This window comes from Plectropomus leopardus, chromosome 11, assembly GCF_008729295.1.
Source record: "Plectropomus leopardus isolate mb chromosome 11, YSFRI_Pleo_2.0, whole genome shotgun sequence".
NCBI classification, from domain to species: domain Eukaryota; kingdom Metazoa; phylum Chordata; class Actinopteri; order Perciformes; family Serranidae; genus Plectropomus; species Plectropomus leopardus.
The window spans coordinates 6,641,324-6,666,271 of record NC_056473.1 but is presented as its reverse complement, the minus strand read 5'-3'; the positions used below and the strand labels follow the sequence as shown (position 1 = coordinate 6,666,271).

Genomic DNA, 24,948 nt, shown 5'->3' with positions numbered 1-24,948 from the left:
AAGTACAATGAATCTTACCTGGACCTGAGTGTTGCCCATGTCTTTGTTACAATGGCTTCACGGTGTGCCAACAACCACGCCAGCACATTTTGGTGTAAAACACACCCACTGGTGTGAACAAACACTGAATAGTTATCAGTGCTCTCTGGCCATCTGTTACTCCAGCAGCAACTTTAATGTCATCAGCAGAGCAGAGGAGCCGATGGGCTACAGAATTTAGGATTAACCCAAACACGTCCAATGACCACTCAAGTTTAACTGCTTCTTTATTTTGGAGTTTTTTTCTTTGTTTACGCATTTGGATACAAGACAGTTACAAAAATGACAGAAAGAAATAATGAAAACATGAAATTGTAACTTTAAGCATACAGTAAACAGGTTCACCTTTTTTTCAAAGCATGGTAACAGTATAAAATAAAATATTTTAACTACAACATAACAAGAAGAAGACATAAAAAAAGATATACAGGGAAAAAAAAAACAGAAAACACAAGGTATTAGACGTATTAAGGCATCAACAGGCAATAGTTTAGCTGAGCGAATAGCATGAAAAAGGCAAACTGGATCAGTCCAACGTCGCTTTCGGCTACGCGGTCACGTCTACATGCATCTCAAACACATTTAGTTGCCTGAGTTTTTTTTAGCACAGCCAGCCAGCTATTTTATCTAAATTAGATTAGTTCAACAAAGATACTTCTCACATATTTCTACATAGGCAGCCAAATAAACATGAAATGTCCTTCATATAATATTAAAACAAAAAGCTACATCTTTTTTCCTTGTTGGTTATTTAAGCTCGATATAAATATCAAATTCTCCATCTCACCTATAGCGACTTGTTCCATTTAAATAAACACAGATTATCACATACTTCTGCTTCAAAACACTGATTATGAACACGTAGTGTCATGACAATTACACTGACATGTTTATGTCTCTGTTGTCAGGTTTCATTAAGTGCTTTGTGCAAAATAAAAAAAAAAAAATGTGTATCTTTCCCTCTCAATGCAGACAAGCGAGGAAACGAGGAGCACAAGAACTGGGTGATGGCTGACGTGCTTTGTGTAATGGAGCAAACATAGTTCAGTAGGTAGGGGCAGGCTTTCATTAGCGCCGATATGTTGGTAAACAGAGGCACATTAAAAAGGGATCTCTTCACTCTCTCAGGGCTTTTTCTTTTCTCAACAGGACTGTCAACAGTCAACATGCACCAGCTGCTGCTGCTAAACAACTGGCCTTTTGCAGGACAAAATCTGCCCTTACTCACAGTACTAACAGCTGCACAGATATGTCTTCAAAAAAAAGGCTACTTCACGTCAGATTTAGGCCTGGAGAAACCGTTGGGCTGTTATGAGATTAAAGGGGAACACCACCTAAATAAAAACTGTACATGATATTTTAACAGCCTAGGGAAGTTCAATCAATATTTGTGAACATGAGCTAATCTATGTCCAAGTCAAAAACCACAAAAGTAAACTTCTGGTGTCATAGTGTATAAAATCTGGAGCTGCTCCACTGACAACGAATGGGAGTCTGATTTTGTGGAGCCACAGAATTTTTGTTTTTATATACCCGAATGAGATATAATGTTCTCAGTTTTAAAACCGAAAATGTACCCATGTACTCAGAACATTCCCCTGTGTGCTCTCAGTGTCATCTAGAGTCTAGGTCTTCAACAGGGGGTCCGCGCCCCCTAGGTGGTCCTGAGTGTTACTGATGGGGGCCTATACATAAAATAACCCCATTCAGTTAACAGGACACAACTTCATGATAGAGCTAGTTAACACTTTATCACTTAACTGCACTCATCCACAAAGGCAAGGTGAACAGTTAGTTAACACTAACACACTACTGAAACATACTGGCCGATTAGCTTTATTATTATTCATAGTGTAAGACATTTTTCTGAGCCAAAGTGGATCGTTTTGTAATTTTTCAAGTAATAGACTGGCATGCCGTCCACCTCAGAAGCCATTTGTGAATATGCAGAGGGTGAGGCTAACGCACCTAGCTATGCTATAACTGCTGCTGACTGGGAAGCTACAGCTACACATTATCCCTGATGCAACTACACTCCATCCATCTGGCCTAAAAAACACTGAAGACCTCTGATCTAGAACATCTTTCCCAATTCATTGTTTGTGGAGCAGTGAGATTTTATACCTCATAACATCACAAATTCAAGGTTTAGCACTCTGGTTTTTGGATTTTGGAGGGTTGTTCATGTTTACTACTATTTTTGGACTGTTTGAGACCTTTAGAACAACATATGAATTTTGAAAATGGGCGTAGTCCCCCTTTCCAGCAAAATATTACCAGCCTATTAACTGACAATGAAGTGACACACATTTGTTGCTGTAACTATGAAAAAAAAATAAAAAATTGAGTTAAACATAAACTTAACAGTATGATACTGGAACATTTCATACAGCTGTGCATACAAAGATCAAAACACTCAGAGCCCCATAATAAGCAAGCTCCCAGTTTCTAGATGATATCATATGTTATTCTAGTGGCAGAGAGAACCAACAATGAGTGTGTGATATATTAAGGCATCTAGTCTTTGGTTACTCATAGTGGCACTTAAATAAATAGTCGTATATATAAAAATAAGAGGAAGTTGTCTGGCTTAGACACAGTGTAAAAGAGTTTCTTTTCTTACAGCAGATGTTGATTACCATCAGCACTTACAACATAGAGAGTGAAGAGCCATAAATATGAGACAGAGGTTTAAATGCGTGTTTCAACATGCGCAAAGACTTTTTCACCGGTGTGCACGTCCACTATCAGCAGATTAGTACGAGAGGGATGGCTGTGAAATGAGGAAGCCTCTAGCTGTTTAATTTGTGTGTGTGTGCTGCACAATCAACAGGCACTACTGCGAAGTGGTGTTCAGTATCATGATACACGAGCAGGGAAATCTACATCACTGTGTCCTCCCATCATGCCCGGCTGATTGACCAGCAGCTCTCTGGGCTAGAGGCACTCTGACAGCACCTCATGCTTGATAGACGGGTAGATCATGGGCGTGCAGGTACAGTCATTGTGGCCGTTCTGGCTGAGTTGGATCTTCAGCTTCTCCACTTCATAGTTGTGGAGATACTCCTGAACCAGGTAGCGCTCTCTCTTTATCCGAGCCCTCACTTCAGTGGGGACATCGGGGATCATCCAGGCCACAAAGAATTTGACCAGGAACACGACGTGCTGCAGAGGAAGAAGAAGGCACAACAGGTTAGCTCTACTTCAAGCTGGATGCTGCAAGAGCTGCAGAAAAAATAAACACTGCACAGATTTGTATTTTATCTGAGAAATATGTGTGTGTGTGTGTGTGTGTGTGTGTGTGTGTGTGTGTGTGTGTGAGAGAGAGAGAGAGAGAGAGAGAGAGAGAGAGAGAGAGAGAGAGAACTGGGGTTACTATTTATGTAACAGTCCATGACTGCCCAAGGTAAGAATATGAGGCTCAGTTCAAGTGGTCAATAAGTGTTGGTGGTGCTGGTGGAAGCACTGCGGCCTGGCGTTACCTCCATGATGATGATGAAAGCCAGCTTGGCAGCCAGAATATGCCAGAACTGCATCGTGTGGGAGTACTGCTTCTCATGGCCGGGAGGGTAGCGGTAATCACGATACCTACACAGAAGGAACATGTTTTTTAAAGGCTTCGATTCAACATCATTTAATGTCATGCTTTGTGCAAAAATATAATGAGGTAATAATTACTCTGGATTATCCATAAAAATGCATTCAAACTGACAAAAAACAGTGGTGGAATGTAACTACGTACATCTATACAAGTACTGTACTTGGGTACAATTTTGAGGTTTGAGGAAGTTTTTTGCCACTTTACTGCTTCTTGAAAGCTAATATTGTACTTTTTACTTCACAATATTTATTTTACAACATTATGATTAGGGCTGTCAAACAACCAATTTCTTAAATCATAATAAGTATTGACATTCAATAGCTGATCGTAATTTATTGCATTTCTTAATCACATGTTTTCAATTAATTTTTTTTGCATTACAAAACAGCTATGAAGTCCATATGACTTATATACTGACTTGATTAAGAATCAAATGGCAGCAAAAAAAAGAAAAACCTGCATGTTGCTAGCATTAAGTGGGCGTGTCAGTAAAGGGGAGGCTCATGGCTACCCATACAACCAGTTTCATTCAGATATCTGGAGGTCAGAGGTCAAGGGACCCCTGTGAAATCGCCTTATAGTTATTCCATTGCTAAAATTTAAAGTCTTAAAAACGTTTGTCGGCTAATGATTAACGCAATTTAAAAAAAAAAAGGGTTATGTACGGACCTTAATTGCATCTCAATTAACATGTTAATGTTAACAGCCCTGATTGATGTATTATATTGATAAAAAATTAAATCTTATTAATTGCCCCATCTTTACCAGCTGCAAAATTAGAGTGAAGTTCACGAGTCCATCTATGATTACAATTTAATGATACATTAGCCTGTATTATACTCTAAAATGGGACATTCTGCATAACGAATACATTTACTTTTTGTGCTTTGATCATTCTAATATACATGTAGTTTTACTTAGTGTGATTTGCTTTTAACAGAGTATTTCTGAACTGTTTTTTTGCTACCTTTACTTAAGTAAAAGATGTGTTTACTTCTTCTACCACCATGAACAAACACACATACAATATCAACCACACAACATAGTAATGAGGTTAAATAGTGATTTAAGTAAAGTAATAGTGCCGCAAGGTCAGCTGAGCTGTATTCATGAGACTTTACTACATTAAAATTCTTAGCTAAAAAAAAATAAATTTACACCACCATTACCACATATTTCATACATCAGTGGTGAAAGGTAACTTACTTTTACTCAAATAATGTATGAAAGTACAACCTTGAGATACTTACACTGATGATTTAATGGTACTTTACTTACACTCTATATTTCACAGAGAGTTGTGTTTTTTACTCTGCTGCATTTATTCCATGGCTTATTTTACCCGTTACCTTGACTTAACATAAAAAAACAAATGATTGATTCATTTAAATGATACATTATTATAGATTAAAGTTGGCTGCACACCAACCCAGGTCTTTCATAAATATGGATTTACATGAAATTTTCAAAATCTGCATACTAATAAAAGAAATTCAGTTTAAAATACTTTGTGGAACTAGGTATGCAGAGTCTTTGAACTACTCCAAGAATAGATGAATTAGCTTCACTCATCTAGCTACATTAAAGTGCTGCTAACATTTAAATGCATCCATAATAATAATGCTAATGTAATATATATTATAACTCTTAAATGGGGCGTTCTGTTAAATGCTTGTGCTTTTGATCAAGTACACTTTTGACTGGAGAACTTTTACTTTTTTCTTTCTCTCATAGACGGAGCCTTGCAGTCACACACACCTGCAGGTAGTGATGGAGCTGTTGAACCAGGAAGGGCTCTCTCCGTCATCGGGCCTGTTGGCCAGCCGGATCTCGGAGATATTAAACACAGACAGGCTATTGTTTATGTAGCCTTTCATATTCATCTCACCATCTGGCTGGTAGGCGTACATGTACACGAGCCGGGGTATCATATCAGAGGTGAAGGCCACAATGAACGCCTGGAGAACCGGGAAAGAAACAGTGTGAGGAAACTAGAGATAAAAGTGGGTGGTTAAAAAGCAAACACAAAGCACACATACTGTGCGTAGTCCAGCACTCACATTTGTGACCACAGAGAGCACGGCCATCCCGTTGAGGATTTCCTGCCAGGCTCCGATGCTGTGGGCCTTGGCTGCCACAGGACGTCTGAACTGAGTGGTGAGCTTCCAGGCGTCCACTCTAACCTCGATGATGTTGTTGAAGAGTGCCAGCAGGGGTGCCAGGGGGAAGGAGGCGACGAACAGAGTGATGAAACCAAACTGGATCACTGGGACACCGAGAGGAGAGAGGTCAGTGAGTGACAGTAGGATGGAAACAGCACCATCTGCAGACGATTGGTGCACACTGCATCCAATTGTTTATCTACATATCTATCCTTAACTGTGCTGCAGCGTTTTACCAGGTAATCACTAATGTTCGTCTTGCTTTTTCTTTACACCTCATCTATGTGGAACTGGACTTCCCTAAAATGATCTTGACTGTAAGCAAGTGTGTTTCTAACTCTCTTTTTTGTGAAATGGATTGACAATGTACTGAATGTTTACCCATTTCCAGGTACTCATAGAAGAGACCCAGTTGTCCAAAGCCCTGCAGGTCGTGGTCCTGCTCCCAGCGGCTGTACAGACTCTCTGGGTGGTTTCGTGCTTTCCTGCTGCCCCACCAGTTCATCAGCCACCTGTCGGACACAAAGGGGTTACAGACAGCTTTGAGGTGTCATAATTCATCCTCTACTAGCCACGTTGAGTCTGTACTGAGTTTTAAACATAAACTATAATAAAATAACTGAGGTTCTGAACATGGAACCATTCCATTGTAACTGAATTTAAGTTCATTTCTGTATCTGTGTTGTAAGGAGGGCATTTTCATAGCAGATATTTTGACCTGTCGTTGTAGCAAAAGCACAGTTGTCCTTGTCAACATTAATGGCTCTGTTCTATTCAAATCTCCCAGTGAGCTATGACAGTGTAACCATGACCCCATTTACATGCGTACCAATATTGCACAATTTTCCCAGTATCACAATATTCTGAATTTGATGCAGGTCATGTAAACAGCATGTTCTGTCTAGATATTCCAAAAAAGTCTTTTCTCCAAATGAGGCTTCTTCTGAATAAGACATGTAGGATATGCCGGTATTATTCACTTTAGACTATTATTTGGACATGTAGACAATGCATTAGGAATATGCACCTCATTTTTTTGCCATAGTTTCTGACACACTACTTGTATGTTAAGGGTCAGCTCCATGCGTTGTCATAGAGGTGATATGCACAAGCCAACTAACAGTGGCTACGGTAGAGATGAATGCCCAAAAGAAAAGCTGACATTTCACCTACTTACAAGCATTATGGAAGACCTGGATATCTACAGATTTCACAAACAAGTCCAAAACTGTTCCAGTTCCAGCTGTTCCATTTTTCCATATTTTGACGTGGTAAATAAATGTTAGGGCACGTTTAGCAAAGTATGCATGGCTGTGTGGAAGATGCCGAAAAGTAAAGACAAATAACTTCCTTTTTTTGACTACATAAATGTGTGTCTTTTATTTTTTGCCAGCTAACACACAAAACACAAGTTAACGCCACTCTGAAAACCACACGTTGAAAAAACAAGGACATTACTGACTGTAAGAAGCTGTGTTACTATGGGAACACAGTGATGCTCTACAGACACTGAATCTAACTGTCATTGTGTTTAGTTAAGGTAAAACAACACAGACACGGCACGTAACATGACTGCTTGAACCCCAGATAATGGTGAATTATCTCCTTAGAGTCCACTACAGCTGCTAGTTAATGTGAATATTAGTGGGATATTCATTTTTATTAGCCATGTGAACAACTTAGTAGGAATATTGTCTTTTTCAGAATAAGGGCAATAAAAAAGTATATTTTGTGCAATACACATAGTCATAGAGCTAATGTAGACATCACCAGGATCCTGAAACCAGGGCAGCTAAATCAATTTAGCCATGATTAACTGTGTTATTTATACTCAGGCTTTCCTTCTGTTACAAGTTAAACTGTCTTCCTGTCTTTCTTTAAATGTTGTAATCTCATGATTTTGTTTTCAGAAAATGCAATTATGACATTACTTTGAGTGCTTTTCTGAACCATCTCCCAGGATGAATTGACAACAAAAAACACACTTAAAGATTCCTTGAAAACATTTGTGCTTTAGAAAAAGATCAATAATATCAAAATATAAAACAAGCCGCAAGCCATGGTTGATTCGTCTATGAGATATGTAATGCAGCTGCAAATGCTGTGAAGAGAGCGAGTTTAACCCTTTCAGTTTCTTTTCTGTGTGCAGATGAATTGTGCTTTGAACATTCTTCTCAGTTGGGGTACTCACGGGACCAGCGCCTCCTGGATGTTGCCCCACACCTGTTTACCAGTCATCACTATCACCAGCTGGGTGGTCAACTCAATCAAACAGCCACCAGGGTCACACTGAAGGTAAACAGGTTGAGATCGGGGAAGGATGGGAAAGAAGCAAACATTAATTTAAATTCAGACTCAAGTTGAATTAGCAGTGCTAATCTTGAACAATAAATTGTGATGTAGTTATATCTGGTACCTCTTCATTCCTGAGTTTGCTGCCAAACATGTATTCATATTTTCCAGGATAGCCGACAAACTTGCCCTTAAAGAAAGCCACGTAGAAGCAGGAAGAGTAGTAGTTGACAAACTGGAAGAGGAACATCTTCACCGTCAGTTTGTTCTCATACTCCATGTGGGTTTTGGGAATTTCTGCCCCAGAAAAAAACATAAAACAAATACTTAAATATCATCAACAAAAAAAATAATATATTTGCATACATAAGGTTCAACATGAAATGTATAATGGATATATAAAGACACAGAAGTTTTAAGATCTGGGACTGGCTCTCTGGTCCTGACCCTCACCCATGTCAGTGATCCAAACAGCCACTCTCTCATACATGAGGTTGAGGATCATGATGATGACAAAGTTGATGCAGGAGGCGGTGACAGAGGTGGCCAGCTGTGGCGTGATGTAGGGGCCAACCACCTGCAGGTGGGAGGTGGGATTGTCCTTCATGATGCTGGCGAAGGCTGCGTATACCGCCAGGCGGTACGCTATCACCCCAATGATGCAGGCAATGATCAATGAGATCTTCAGGACAGAGACAACAAAGACAGCATGAAAGACAAATGCATGGCTCAAGACAAGAACACAGTGAGTGCGTTTACGTGGATGTGAATACCCCATTTCTGATCGTGTTTATGGAGTTTCATGTTATTGTCTTTGAGTATGTTAACACCATATCCCTGGATTAGCCCTTATCCCATTCATGACAAACCTAAATATGCTATCTGCAGTACTCAAATAAATCCGTTACCGTTGTATATTAACACGTTATCCCGGTAACTGAGAGCCGCCGACCACCTGTGCGGGCACAGCTGCAGCCAAGTGACATAACAGAAGTACGAAATATGGTGGCAGCGTCTCACTTTTAAAGTGATGGAGAAAGAGAGTTTTGTCTTTCAGTAATAAAAGAGTCTGCAAGTCTTCATCCTCTACTCCCCTGTCATATAAGTGGTGACAGTGACATTTCAGGAAGGTATGGCAAAGTAGATACCGCCCAAGCCCATAATATTTCATGTCGCTCTTAATATACAATGTCACTCTTATCTTTAATATCTCTCTGTTTTGTTTTGGTAAACATCAAAGTGCCTGTGCAAATAGACTTCAGTAATCAGTAACTGGGTTACTAGTATTTTTCATGTATACAAGGAGTATGAATAACTACAGTTCTCTGTTCTAATGTAAACATCAAATCCTGAATAAGATCATAACCGGGATATCATAATAAGCCCCATAAAGGAGTTATTCATGTCCATGTAAACGCACTCAGTGGGAACACTGCACTGATTCCAATGCAAGTGCAAACACCAAAACACATAAAAACATCTGAACAAAGCAAGGTGAATTATTGCCAACACAGATGTTAGGAGTAACTGTTATGCTTGAAGTGTGCACACATGTCCCATTAAGAAAGAAATATAACATAATCTTCACATTAGCTCATTCACATGGTACAGATTTTTACAACATAAGTTTACAACAACAGTTAAATCTGGGCCGGTATGTTTAAAGCTGTTAGACTTTGGTCTTAAATGGGTCACATTTCTAAGAATGACATGATTTTGGCCATATTTTTAGAATTCAGTGCCATGAATAAACAAGTGCTCTGACTTGGTCTCAGCTACCAAATTATTTAAGTAAGCTCCATTTCTTAGAAGTTTTAAACATACTGGCCCTGGTGACATGGTGTTAGAGATCCTGACGATGAACAGTATAATGAAGACGACACAAAGACACAGGGTGGAGGATGAAAGCTTTGTAGATTTATCAAGTGTACCAAAGATAAAATGCTCACCCATAACAGGACGGTGGCTCCAGACAGACATGAGCGTGCACACTTGCTTGTTATGGGTAAGTATGGCTCCATTTCCTACATCATAAGCAAGCAAAGCATGGACACAGGAGTCAGTCACCCTTGGTTATATCCTGAAAAGACAGCTCTAAAAGGCCAGGTTCCTTTAATTACCACTGGCCTCAGATGCGAGGCAGAGCAAGGTCGCTCAATCACAGCTCTTTAAGTGTAGGTGTTTCAGTCCAAGACCAATTCTTTCACCTAGAAATCACCGCTTGAAGCCAGTCTTTCATGATACTGATTCTCCAGACAAACAGTAATGCGGTACAGAAGGAAACTCGTGCCTCTGAGTCTTTCCAGTAATGTCTATTATGCACACAAAATACACCACACCAAAAACCTCTCCCCAACCAATGAGGCATTCCACATCAAGTGCCACCCTTACCCAGAGCAACACGGTGGCCCAGCACAGCAACAACTTCCCCATTATATCTGTAGCAGTCCTGTCAAGAACCCACTCCGTTTCCTGAAGACGGGTGGGATTAGGTCAAATTACAGCCCCTTATTCTGTTAATTTCACACATCTGTGTCCGTGGCTATCACTAACTACATATTCCTCATTCCCTGAAAACACAGGGCAGGTCAGTTTTACTTTGAAATATTGTTCTTAATCAAAGAGTCTCTTTTAAAGTGCTATTTAGTCCAGAAAGTGTTCTAATGAATGACTGAAACAAACTCAGTGTATAAAGTTATCCAATAAAGTCAACACATACTGTAACCTTCCAAATCCTACCACACAGTATGTACCTGGTAAAGCCTTGAGGAAGCTACACAGACCTAGAGCTCCACATTAGAACAGAATTATGCAGCATGTTAGTATTTCATGAGCACACAAACACCTGAGTGATGCGGTTCAGCTTGCGGTTGGTGCACTTGGTCTCGTACTCTGGCCGAAGCTGCAGCTGCTGTTGTTCCTCCTCAAAGTCGACCAGATCCCACTCGTACTCGAGACGAGCCTGCCGCCTCTTCCAGAACTCCAGGAACAGTGTCACTGCAGAGCAGTTAAATGTCATTTTTCAGTGCTCTGACCACCTTTCATCACTATTATACATGTCACAGAAAGTACATTTGTTGAACGATATATTCTCTGAGATATTATTGAAATTATTGATATTATTGGCATTAATTGTCTCAGATATAATTAAAATATAATAGCATAACAGTGCAAGTACACCCTTTAAAAGAGCAATAAACTTTTAATTCAACCAGAAATAATAGCATAATGTGTCTGTTCATTTTCAATTCATCGGCTTGGACGCTGTGAAAAAAAAAAAAAAAAGCTCAGGCATTGCGGCAACTATTACAATGGTCAGAAAAATCCTGTTGCTTATTTAAGTAGACCTAAATAAGTCTGATTATAATCTAATTATAATGACAGGCCTATAGTGTGGTGGCAGGAGTGTCAGATTTCAGCACCTCAGCAGATGAAAACAACATGAGAAAATATTCTTTTTTTATGATGTGGGTGAACATGCTTTAAATACAGAGTGAGTAACTGTGAGTTTAAGTGACTAATAACAGTTCATCATCTGCCACTAGGTGGTGCAATGTGTTAGAAAATACAAAATCCAGAATGCAGGCATTTTTACTCACCCCATATTCCCATAAATATGGCAAAAAACACTGTTGCCACATTGTCAAATAGGTGCGATTGCTGAAAGAAGAATATGTTTGAGAATTAGTGAGACAATCAAGAACTACCACCCCCTCTATTGTTAGAAGAACATTATTCATGAACAACTCCATCACAAAGCGAGGATGTCTCACCCAGGAGGAGTTGCATGTTGAGTTGAGTTTCCAGTAGCCACATTTCTTGTCACACAGTGGGCACATGATGATTTTGCCTCCAGTATCAGGATTACATATTTCTTTACTGTAGGGAAATAAGAGTCATTTATTAATAAAAGGAACAATGGCATTAGTAATAAAACAATACCTAACACTACAGTGCCATCTGAAAGACCAAGACAACGGTCGAGTATTCTTGATTTTAAAAAAGCAGAACACAGTTACCTCCATTCATTGTCATCGTAGGTGAGGAATCCGTAAATGAAACAAATAGTCCCGACTACTGCAGCAAACAGCAGCATCTCAGTGTAGAAGCCCAGCCACGCAAAATAAATACCTATCTTCTCCCCATAATACTTCCTGTTGAAGGGAAAAACAGGAAGCATTTGTTATTATTTCAGTTAATGTTAGTAAATACACATCAGAAATGATTACCTTGTTTTTGAGTCTGACCTTATGAGATTGAGGGGCTGCTCCTTGAAGAAACAAAAGAATCTGGCCCAGTGTTTGTAAAGATTGTATCTCTCACTTTCGCAGTTTGCATCCCTCGATCTTGTTGTGTATCTACACTGCATGCACACAGAGGACACAGTCACATACAAAGGTTTACTGCAAAGTTATACATCCTTGCAATGCTACATCCAAAATTGCCCCAAACAGGATGAGTATATGTTCCTCTGAAGACTCCATGTCTTCAAAAAAAAAAAGTGCCAAATGTTCACCAAAAAAGGCTCACATCATGCAGGGGGAAGGCAGCAGTGTAGGTGCCATTGTTGAGTAACCTCTTGATCCCTTTCTTGTCTTTATCTGCACATTCATCCCTGTAGTACGAGCAGCGGGACAGGATGTAGAAGACCTGGGGAGAAATAGAATCATATAGTTTGTTGAATAAAAACAGAACAATAACAGTTTCTTCTGTGCCACAACAGTATAACAAACATTCAGTCACTCATAATAGACATGACCTACTGAACTCGGTCATTTAAACAAGACTCTACAAACACATTGTGTAAAACACATGTAGGCCTTCCAACAGAATTACAGCACACTGCAGTGCTTTGTGTAGTAAACTAAAATATGATCTAAATGACATGGGAATATTTGAATCTGAAGATCAATTGCAAGATTAAGAAAGACAAAAAGCATCCTTACTATCCTGTTGCGAACTGATGGCGGGAAGAACGTGTCTTTGTCATCAATGAGGAAGAAGTCAGTCTTGCTCTTGTTGAAGGGAGCTGTAAAATAGTCTGGCTCGGGGTGCATGACGTGCTCCGGCAGACGAAAGGGGGTGGACAGCCAGTTCATGGGCATCTCCTTGGTGTCTGGGATGTCATTGGCCTTGAATGGCACCTTGATCTTCAGCACATCTGCGTAGGTGGCCAAAACTTCCCATGGAGCGTGGATCTTCACAAAGTAAGTCTTTCCATCTTCTGACTCCTGATGATAATGACAATGAAAAATAAGTTACAATATAATGAGTGTAACACATTCTGAGAAAAAATGATCTCTGAAAAGATACAAAGACGCATATGCTGATTTATTGTTTTACTTTTGTTTTGTCTTTGTAAAAACAAGAAAATGGAAAAAAAAAAATAATAATCTCAATATAAAAAAGAAACAAAAACGACAACACAGATATGTTATATATCTAATACAACACACATACACAAACAAACTGTATAAACTTAATTTTCTTTCACATTAGACAAAATCAAATTAATAAGTGGACGCTCTTACCGATTTATCTTCAGTTTCCAGCTCCAGGCCGACATTCACTAGATTAGCCTCATACACCTTCCTCCTCTCCTTTAAAAGAAAACAAAGCATATTTACATATTAGTTTGATATAAATTAAGCTTCTTTACTGCAATTGCACAACAGTGGAATCTACTGTATGTCCACAGTTGCCATTTATGGGACAGTATTTGGTTTTATGGCCATTCAAAGTTATTTATTAAAGTTGTAAAATGTACAGACATATGTAATAATATGATATATGCTGATCACACTGTATGATTAAAAAAAGTGTAGATCCAAAGTGAACGTGAAGTCACTGACAGTGCAAGTAAAAAAGCATTTACACAACTACTTTAAACCAGTTTAAACCAGAGGGAGACCCAGCTGGCTGTACAGAATGAGTAAAAAAAAACTATGATGAGAGTTTCTATTGGTTTTTATTATTATTTTTACACACATCTACCAAAGCCAAAAAACAGACTGTCTCAAGTGCGCCTAGTTTCTCTGTACTGTAACGTTACGGCACATCAGCTACTTTGCTATAGTATCACTTGCTGCAGGTGTGGACTCAGGAGGAGGATAGTATCCGTTGGCCGTGCAAAGAGGAGGGTCATTGCAGTCAAGAGTGAGGAGTCTGATGAGGAGCTTTAAGTTCATTAAAATGAATAAGCATCTGATAGGTTTACAAAACCTTAAAATGTACTTTTATGTTTTATAGTTAAGTATATTTATTAGTAAAAACTCCAACAGAATTCTGAGCTCAAGACTAATGAACTTATCAGCCATTGAACAAAATATTAAAATAATTGAGCATCAAATTCTGCTCCAGACTTTGCTACAGACTTTAAGTCTGTTTTTAAGTATTTTAGCGATGAAATGTACTAAAATAAAGGTATAGGTGACACAAAACTGCAATTTATTATTATGGACAGTAAAAAATATGCTTGGCCAGTGGGCTTTTTTCATCTACAAGTCCAGCTGAGTCAAAAAGTAAGTAGTCAGCCAGAGAAGGTTGACATATAACGTTAACATATGGTGCTTGAAATTAGGTTTACTGTTTTTCATAAATAGGCACATACAAAGGTATTGTCCAGATCAAAAACTGACAAAAAAACTACCTCCTTGTTAGAGCTGAAAGTTACTGTCACATTTTACAACACATAAGGGTAAAACACAGGAACTGGCCTTCTGTTTGCCCTTCCCCTATACTGTGGAAAAAATGAGCGAGTTTCTGACCAGGCCAGAGGTCTGAGTGTTGACTCACTGATGATGAGGTCTGTGGGTAAAATGTGAGTCGGCTGCGACAAACTGCCTCATTCCCAGCTGGTTACACAGAGACGTGAAGACTAACAGCTCAGTATCAAACGCTAGTCTCTCAGCACTCCACAGCTGATGAAGAGACAGGCCAAAGAGACAACTTGGGAAAGCGACTGTTTGGAAATGTACCTCAAAGTTGATTTAATTAGGAAAAAGTGGCAGTGAGTCCACGTGACATCTGAGAAAATTCCTTGAGAGGATTACTGACACCAGCTGCACAGTTTATCTAACTTTATCAGTGTTGTGGTATTTAGAATATGTTGCTGACACACACTTTGACCTCCACGGATATCCTGTAAGAAACCCTTCTTATTGTTAAAATCATGAAGTGACGAGTTTCAGTTGTTACAAACAAATTCAGTACGTAGAGGTTGTTTCTTACCTGTTTCCTCTCACCGTCTTTATCGTCAACATAGGACAGGACAAAATCAATCCTGCGCAGTCCATCACGGAAGAACACGGAGTCCTTACTGTGTTGCTGTTTGTCAATCTACAACGAGATGAAACCCAGGTCACAACATTTAAACACACACACACGCTGCCACATAATCAGCTCAGCAAGTCTTTAGATGCATTCAGCAAAGGCCACAAATTGTGTCAGTGGCAGAAAAAAACAAAGAACAAGGCCTCCACACCACATCAAAGTCCACTGTTTTTCGAAAACAACAAAAATACTGATTATCAGATTTTCACTGCAAACACACACAGCATGCAAAATGGAGGAATTCTGCTTTGTGGGGTAGATGTTTGATGTTTCTCATGTTCCCTTGGTAGGATTTACTGATGATGAGAACATGCTTTTAAAGAGCTCTTATTATATCACAGAAATAAATCCAGACTGATGCCCATGACACTAAACACTTTGATTTCAGGCAACTTTCAACTCATTTTACACAACCTCAGGCTACATGTTCTGGCAAAGGATGTGTGGAGAGGACTACAAATAGAACTCTAAACAACAGGGACACCAAGCAGTCACATAAGGTAGTTTATTTGTTTTTCTGTAAATGCAGAATGTCTGAAAACCCCTGCATTGGTGGATCAAGAAATTCCAAACATGTGCTAGCCAGCAAATGCTAGCCCTTCAGTTAGTCTGTCTCTTCAGTAGCCAGGGGGCTGAACAGAAATGAACTACACAGGAATGCTTCAAGGGAGGAAAGGAAGGAATGACTGCTCGCTGCTCATGCTGCTTCAGCTGTTCAGAAAGCTAAAAATAACCATGTACCAGTTACTTCTGTCATCACCACAGTAGCTACCTACACTGGGCTACAGAGAACTCATTAACGTTTAGCATCACAAAAACTACAGCATCCCACTGCGCTGTAGCTCTGACAGAGCCGGCCCTTTCCATCAGCTAAACGCTATGGGGGTGGGGAGGAAAGGAAGAGCACTTTACCTCCATGGCCCACTCCCTTTATGGGTATGATGCATCAGCGGAAAGGCCGGCTGCCTGGTAGACCAGAATGACTTTCTCCAGGGAACACATTCCTGCCCTGAAATCACCGCTTCTCTCACTCTCATCCCACTGATCCCCCGGCCAGAGGAGCCCCGTCCAGTCCTCTCACCTCCCAGGACAAGCCCTCACATGCTCCCACATCCACAAAAGAGAGAGGGAGTGAGACAGGAGGAGGGATACCGAGACTCCTAGAGATGACATCAGCACGGGATAGGATAGCGGCTGCCAGCTAGCTTGCTAATGTAATAAGAGCACAGCATCTGGGGAGGTGATATCACTGTGCTGCACAACGCTGTCCACTCTAACATGATGTCTAATATTTCAGATAACCAGTGTCATCTGAAAAGCCAACTAACCGCATGAAGAAATCTGCTCTGATGAGGTAGAACTACAGAAAACTGAGAACTGATGCATAATTTCCCCATGCTAACTGTTCAAAACTAATCAATAAACAATGTAAAGTCCTTGCCACAACCATGCACAAAGTGCAGATGGGGCACTATTTACCATAAAAAAACAAATAAAAGCCTAGTCCCAGTTAAACGCCCGGTCCCTTTTACTAGCCCGGTGTGTCTACACATTTTGACAAATAAACGCCTGTCTCAATTAGAGGCCAGCTTGCCATGCTGTTCATTTTTATGGAAGCTCTTTTCATGTATAAAACTGGGCAAATGTTGGCTGTCCACTGGAGACAACGTCAGTCAGCTGCTAAGATCACACATACAAATATAAATGTTTTAACTTATGTCACAATGAACATGCTACACATGGTTAGCTTAATGAAATTCTCTACTTTTGAATCATTCAGTTCCCTTTACTGAAACCATGAGCACCACAGAAGACAGTATTACTAATAAATAAAAGAAACACAAAAAAGAGGTTTGAATAAACACTTCGATTGTGTTTCAGTCTTTGCTGAGCAACAGTTTTGTGTGAAAGGAATTAAAAGCCCATTCCATAGACGCCTGTCCCAGATATAAGCCTGTTGAGATCAGTGATTTAAGCAAATAATAATACAGGCAAATAACTGAAGTCTTACAGTATGTGAATTGCCTCAGACAAGTAGTGATATACTGTAGATAACAGCTCTTTTTAGCTCTACAGCTGGATCTACCTCTCTGGCTCCTACTATGCTAACTTGTACAAGTATCTGTGTCTACGCATTCAACCTATTTCTGGTTTTCTCATCCCAAATTATGCATACATTCTAACCGCTGTTCTGCATTACCTCCAGGACTAGGCTGGACCATGTTGACCATGGCAGGGTGGTTGCTTTCTTTAACTGTCGCTGCAAAAGCTCTCTAATTTGCTGTAATTACAGATGAGCCGTATGGAATCAGTGCATCTGCTGGGAGCTACTGCAGCTCAGTGAGGCTGGCCGAGGCCACAGAGCTCTATACGTTTACCAACTAGCCCCTAACTACTGGGTGTTTAGACATGTGTATTTCTTTCATCTTAATGAAGGAGGATAAATGTAAAACATAGCCTTAGATAAATAGGCTACTAGTTTTAAGGAGGGGTTTCTTTAAAATATTGCTTTCAAAAGATTTCTTTTCTGGGGATAAAAAGAGCAGAACTTAAAGGAAACAGGTCACCTCTGATTTAAATGTATTACAGCTGCTACATGGTTTCTTAAACATCATGTCATCATCATATTTAAAGCACTCTGATATTAGTGCCAGAAAAACCTAATGGCAAGAGTGCAAATCTCCTCTCTCTTTCCCTCTCTCTTTTGTCCCCTCTCTCTTTCCCTCTCTCTTTTGCTTTTATTATTTAAACTTTATCAAGGTCCTTTTTCTTTTTTTTTTGGTTTGCAAAGAACATGGTTCTGTTCTGTTGGCCAAACTTAGTAAATGGTTGCCTCCATATATCTGAATTATACCTTTATTTCATCACTGCAACTCGTTCTAAACACAGGGGAAAATTGTGTTTTTCTTACTAGCTATAAAAAGGAAAATGAATACTCTTGATTCCCAGATATGCAGAAAAAATCTTGTCCAATGGGCATTCCTAAAAGCTTACACTGACATCCCTGCAGAAAAGTTGAAGGAGGGCTATACACTTAGTTTTTGATTCCATTTGTCATTATAGAGGCAAATTTTAGGATGTGATCTTCCGTTCAGCTAAATCACAGCCTGTAGTTTAGGGGGACCCAGATTACTAGAGAAGCTTATTGTGGATTTTTTTTAACTTATAGATTAGGCACCATTAACAAGGCCAATGATCCCACTTTTCAATGAAATGGGTTACACACTGTTTAAACAAGACCACATCTTAGAGGATTTATAAGTAGACTAAAAGGTTAGCCACAGCAAAGTTCAGTCCTGTCATAAGCAAAAGGCAGGGTCATGATTATAGTATTGACTCTATATAACTCCGAAGCATATGAACACACATTAATGCACACACAAAAACAGCTGGGCAACTGACAAATACTGTGTATGGCGCATGTGCTAGTCTGCATGTGTGGACTTTCTAATTATGCTGTAACACCACCAGGCTGTTGTTTCTCTTCAGTGAAGCAGACGAATATCACAGGTGAGCAAAGCAAAGTGAAAAGGCCTTTTCCATTTTTAATGAACGCTTATGATGCATCAACACATAAGCTCATGCCCACATGTTTCCATTACTCTCTGCAGGAAAAAAACATGCTCTCCAGAAGAAAACATCAGCTCTCTACCAGGAAGAGTATATTGATTTCAACTCTGATGTTCAATCCATAATGAATGTCTAATGACAGTGGAGAAACTCAATGCTGAACAGACATTTCTCATCAAGGAAATAAAAGCTGGCGGGCAGTAATATGCATAAAGTTGCATCACATCAAAAGCCTGTTTTACCATGCCATACCCTGGAACGAAACTTCAGGAATAGCGCCCGCTTTCTCGCCAGCTGTGAAGGAACCCAGTGGATAGTGAGGGAAAGTCTAACAAATTCAATACAACTAAAACTGTAACAGCAACCTTACAGAGGGGATCAAAACGTTAGACACTCCACACTTGACTTGTGTATACATATTGTAACAGATTATTGCCAGAAGCACTTTATTACACTCTGAAAACCAGTAAATGTTATAAAGTCAGGCACGGTCAGAGTCAGGTCTTGCGCAGTTACAAATTTGAGTTGTACAATGACACAAACACACACACACACACACACACTGACAGAGCAGCATGCATCTGTGTCCTCGACTGGTGTCTTACCCCAGTCAAAGCATTGATTCGCTCTAAGGTCTGATCCTCAAAATGCGGACTGTCGCTGTGGTCAGACGGGGCCAGGGAGGCCAGGCTGGTGTTGAGAGACTCACAGGTCTCTACACACACATCAGGTGTTAAAGGAGACTTTTCGTTCAGTGTGAAGGGGGAAGAATAAACAGGAGCAGAAGAGTTATCTCTGACTCTCTCATAATGCTTACAGGTTGTAAACCAATATGATTGGACTGGAAAAGAGGATGTAATTTTAAAACAAGGACTATGAGTTGTGGCCTCTATTAAGATCCAAAAAGTAAACCACTTTGACCACTTGTTGGCTGCTGATTGGTGGAGGACACTGTTGGGGGAAATCTAAGTAAAGAATTTTACTTTTACACAATGAACTTCCTGCGAGCACAATTACAGGCAGCAAGCTGGAGGTAAAGATACTGTCAAAAAGAAATCTCTCATGTATCTGTTTTGGAAAGATAAATATTAACATGTATGTTTCTCTGTCATATTGTTTGTGTTTGCTGTGTTTTCATTATGTTTTTACACATGCTGCAACATAAATTGCCCTCTAGGACAAATAATAAAACCGAATTGAATTGAATTGAACTGACTTGAATTGAATTGAATTGAATTGAATTGAATTGAATTGACTTGAATTGAATTGAATTGAATTGAACTGAATTGAATTGAATTGAATTGAATTGAACTGAAATGAATTGAATTGAGCTGAATTTAAGGGGCAAATTTTCACATATTTCAATAGCTGGTACAATTTAAAATGTTCCAAGGCACTTATAAACATGTATAATGTCATGGCATGTAAAGAAATGACTATTTGGAATTCGTATGAAAAGAAACTCTCTCTCAGACTGTGCATAATCAAGAAAAAGAAACTTGATCAAGAGAAATGTCTGTATAAATGTGAGCATAAGCGTATGTGCATAAGTGGTCAGTCTGGTGTTTACCTCTGATTGTCCCTGCTGGAAGGATCCTGCGCTGGCTGACGCATTTTGATGGTAGCCATTGATATCATCTGAAAGACAGCAACATAATGAACACTTTATTCATGATAGAATGACCAGTGTTAGTTATGATAGTAGTCTCTAACCATTGTATTGAAATGCAATTAGTAGCACAGTAAATGTCATACAGACAGATTGGTGGCAGTAAAGTCAAATTTCAGGCACATGAACAGCTGCCTGCACTGAGAGGAGCACTGACAGTCGGCCAATGTTGTGGTCTATATTTGTACAGCGTTTTGTGGCAGCGCTCCCACAGGCCAGACAGCATGACTTAACAGGATCACAGAGAAAGAATACACACAGCCATGTTGCAGGGCTGCGTTTCTCCCTTTACAGGAGTGATGGCAGGAAATGAGAACAGAAAGTCAGGTAAACCCGCTCAATGTGACTAAAACTGAAAGCTGCCTGAGTTATGAAACATGGGTACAAACAGATCAAAGTTCTGCTTTCATCTGACATGCATTGCCTCTCAAATGTAATTAGAAACCTCCATTCACTGTGATACAGAGATTTACATAAACAAATAGCAGGGCAGATGGAAAAGCAAGGAAAAATCCAGGGCTGTTGGCACTGCAATCACCAAAAAAATGAAGCAAAAGGTTTCAGCCTCTTTGTCTGTGTTTAAATAGAAATGCAGCCAGTCTAATTGATGGGCTCTCTGAGGTTATATTTAGTCTGGACTCAACAGAAAATGCGCTTACACAGACCTGAAAAAACCTTTCGGACCTTGTAATATGTAAACCGTCTCTGTCTCTACGTTATTACACACCATGTCAGCAAAGTATAAGTTAGTGGTTCAAAACTTAAGTAAATTACATTTTCCGTAACTGGAATACAGAGGCTTTTATCACCGAAGACATTTGTTGTTTTTGTTGGACTAAATCACTGTTTTTCACTTTTTCCACTCCTCATAGAAACAATGCAACAACTAAAAGATTTTTTTTTTAATTTAGAGTATGAAAATCATCTTTTGAGATATAGAAGGATGTAGAAGTTTGGAGAAGACTGTTAATTATCAGCAGTGACCCCCAGAAGAATCCTTGAAATCATTAGGTCACTATACATAACAATTTACAGCAGGCTTAAAGCAAAGACACATCGCCACAATTTGGAAACCTCCCAAGCTGAAAAATGAAGCCAACACGTTAGTGCCAAAAACTTGAATGACCACTTACGGCTGGCTCCCAGAACAAGTCAGTCCCCAAAGACGTGTTAAAATTTGTGTTAAAATATGTTCCAATTTACAGCCAAAATACACGATTACAGCCTGGTACACAAACCAGGTTTGGTCTACATAGCTAATTTTGCCGTTCATGACAACTGTACTGGTGAGGTTTTATATAACTCATCCATTCACATTTTGTTAAGCCTAAAGTTACTTGAAAGTAGTGTTTTATAATGGGCTTTTAGAGTGTTTAACAACAACATAAAATCCAACTTCTTGTTTCATCTTCCTTAAAACAGTTATGATACTGACTTTGGACTGCTGTCATTTGTTCCAAAATATATTGCTTTCACAACATATGAGGGTGCTTCTCAAACAGCTGAACATATTTCTGCACAGTAGGACGCAGTATTAGAGCACTCACTGTTTGCCTCTCAGCTAAGCCAACAGTCTTCTTCCACCTAGCTAAGAAGCCTCCACAACTGAAGCTTTGTTCAAGAGAGAGCAGCTGATCACAGTGGAAATGCCACAAGGCTGCTTCTGTCTCTCTTTTATTACCCAACAGACTCCAGCACCAAACCTCATGTACATGTACTGTGCACAGAAAAAGGGTTATCTTACAATTCAGTTAAACTGATACATAATTACAGCTGGTTTATTGAAATAACAGAGATGTATGATCTCCCTATGATAACTGCGAGTGTCTGTATAGTTTATTGTTGTAGGCACAGTTTTTTGAGTTCCACGCAGCAAAGCTCTTAATGTAAAATCAGCAGCCATTAACTGTTATTTATATAGGGTTTTGGGTTAGGGTTTGTCTCACTTCCTGTGACAGGAAGCATTTGGTCGTCTTTCACATTTTGAGTTGTAAATATCAGGTGCACACATACACCTGCCTTTACAGGCCTGCTCGCATATCAAGACAACGTTAGATAAATGTAATCCATATTTACAGTAAGGGTGAGCACTGACGCAACAAGTGACAATCTCAGTTGGTTGGAATCTACATGGTCAGACCCCAACCATGAATAGTTTGGGAATTTGCATCTACCGTATGGTCAATGTGGTTTGAATCTGTATTTAAATACAGCGCACAAAGAGTTTGTAAGCAAATTGTGAGACCTTGAGCCGTCCTTGTGTTTTGACTTGTGTGTTTGTGGAGTCAAATTTAGAGCCTCTCAAATTATATGGTTTTTTAAAATTTATTTTGACCCTACATGTGTTGTCTGGAAAAACTAGCAGTCTGGGGATATGTACAAACAGTAGGACATTTTGAGTGTATTTACAACCTGACTATTCATTTTTGCTGGCCACACATCATACAACAAGAATGCAGCATATATATATATATATATATAGATATATATATATATATATATAGCCAACCTGTGAGTGTGATTTATGGAAAACACTGCCTCCATTGTTATCTCCACACACAGCATAAATACTAGCTAGCTAGCTGTAACTGTAGTTCATGATCCTGCAGTGATTTGCTATAATACCAGAGTGATTTTCTCTATGCAGCAGATGAAACACAACACTATTACATTGACAATACAGATAGGGTTGCTGGAGAGTATCCAGGGAGAATCATCCTCCATCCAGCAGCACCATAAATGGCTATAACACAATCCTCTAAGTGCTTGTGTAAAATTCACATTTAGCCAGTAGCAGACAGGGGTTTGGGGTTTGGGGTTTGTGCTGGTGGATGAAGTGGTGCCTGTTAGTGACAAAGTGTTTCCAGTAAGCAGGCCAGCTGTCAGAGGCTGGCTGGCAATAAGTCACTGCTGCTCCAAAAGAAAGAAGTGGGAAGAGGGAGAAGTGTGCAGGGTGGGTACATTTGAAAACAGTTTAGAAAATGTTACTCCAAGTAATTTAAACTGCCCTTTGTATAGGTGAAGGTGGTAAAGCTTCTTAACAGCATGACTTGCCAGTTGTCCCAGGAAGACATGCCAACATACACCAGTGACATAAATCTAATTTTAAATGTTCTGTTTACTTCTGGTAGCTAAGAAATGTTACGTTTATGTTATGTTGTTATGGTGTTTGGAAATTGTCACTTGTGTAAGTTATATGTCGACAATATTAGGGTATAAGGTAATGTGTAAAGGGTTGTAGTTTAAATGATTTTTTTAGTAGTCCTCGAAAAGTTTGAATTATTTTTAAACAGACTGAGAAATACCAACCTGGATTGAGTCAGAACTGTTTTCCCACTAGGGAAAATACCTAGTGAAGCACAACACGCTTCATAGCAGCGTTTTGAATGTAAAACTGCGCAGCATGAGGGCAGAGTTTTCAGCTACTCACCATTGAAAGAGTCAGATGGGCTCATCTCAATCAAACTGTCCCCTCCGGCTTTCCCCGTTATTCGGTGCATGTTGAGTCTCTCGTGTGCCCAAAACGTGTCCTTCGGTCCTCATGTACACCAAGTTATTCTAAGCCAGTCGATTTTTCTGTCCTGCCTCTCCACGCTGGAACTCCAAGCTGTCCTCCTTCACAGTCGTCTTCTTCAGAGACGCCTCGGCTAGTCCAAACAGGCTGCTCGCCAGGCTGTCCTGCTTCACCCTCTGACCGCCGACTGCTGCATCACCTCGGCAGCATGGTGGGAGGTACAAGAGGGGAGTGGCTCCACACCACAAGCCAATGAGCCTGGGGGCGAACAGATTCTGTCATTACTCAAATGTCTGCAGTTTAGCTTTGTGAGAGTGGAAGAACTCAAATTTATACTCCAAAATATGAATGATGACTTACCTTAAGTTGCAGAGCTAACGTTAGCTAGCTAGCTAACTTGGACTTAATGTTTGCAGTTCAGTAGCCTGTACTTACCTAGACTGAAAATAAAATAAAATAAAATAAAATAAAATAAAATAAAAGACAGTTAGATAGATAGTTAGATAGTTTCCACTTTTTAAACTCAGAGGATCGTTTTTATTGATAGAGAGAGTGTCGTTAATGATGATGTTGCCTAGTAACCAGCCTTTAACTGAAGTTCTGGGAGATTCGACGCCTGCCAGCCAATCACAGCCGAGGATTCTCCTGGTTACATGAAGTGATGGGCTATCAATTAAAGTTAATTAAAGGCAGTGCAATGAAACAAGTACAGAGTCTGGGTTATCTGTGTGACACTGTTTTATGCAGGATCCTCTTTTGTGACACACCA

The 24,948-nt window shown here is 39.7% G+C and overlaps 1 protein-coding gene across 5 annotated transcripts; it reads right to left on the bottom strand.

Annotated features, from left to right (window-relative positions):
• Window positions 1-248: 248 nt before the first annotated feature.
• ano5a (anoctamin 5a) lies at window positions 249-24,354 on the bottom strand. 5 transcript variants are annotated; one of them, XM_042495391.1, is made up of 22 exons: window positions 24,096-24,354; window positions 20,567-20,634; window positions 19,602-19,739; window positions 19,249-19,290; window positions 15,325-15,432; window positions 13,626-13,694; window positions 13,041-13,325; window positions 12,625-12,744; window positions 12,342-12,457; window positions 12,114-12,248; window positions 11,868-11,973; window positions 11,694-11,754; window positions 10,940-11,091; window positions 10,486-10,566; window positions 8,548-8,776; window positions 8,219-8,391; window positions 7,994-8,091; window positions 6,184-6,314; window positions 5,701-5,906; window positions 5,399-5,598; window positions 3,522-3,627; window positions 249-3,204 (listed from the first exon to the last, which is right to left on the bottom strand). In XM_042495391.1, the coding sequence occupies exons 1-22, from the start codon at window positions 24,163-24,165 to the stop codon at window positions 2,977-2,979; spliced, it is 2,922 nt and encodes a 973-aa protein (XP_042351325.1). In that variant the 5' UTR covers window positions 24,166-24,354; the 3' UTR covers window positions 249-2,976. The 5 variants fall into 5 exon arrangements, with proteins under 5 accessions (XP_042351325.1, XP_042351326.1, XP_042351327.1 ...); XM_042495392.1 differs by lacking the exon at window positions 10,486-10,566 and adding an exon at window positions 10,044-10,118; XM_042495393.1 differs by lacking the exon at window positions 19,249-19,290.
• Between the last annotated feature and the right edge of the window lie 594 nt (window positions 24,355-24,948).

What these genes read in the sequence shown, in the direction of transcription:
- ano5a (XM_042495391.1), bottom strand. Translation starts at nt 24,165, where the DNA reads ATGCACCGAATAACGGGGAAAGCCGGAGGGGACAGTTTGATTGAGATG. An exon ending in CCCATCTGACTCTTTCAATG is followed by an intron (nt 20,635 to 24,095) that starts GTGAGTAGCTGA and finishes GCTGTCTTTCAG; the next exon opens with ATGATATCAATGGCTACCAT. An exon ending in TCCTGAAGTTTCGTTCCAGG is followed by an intron (nt 15,433 to 19,248) that starts GTATGGCATGGT and finishes ATCTCGTTGTAG; the next exon opens with ATTGACAAACAGCAACACAG.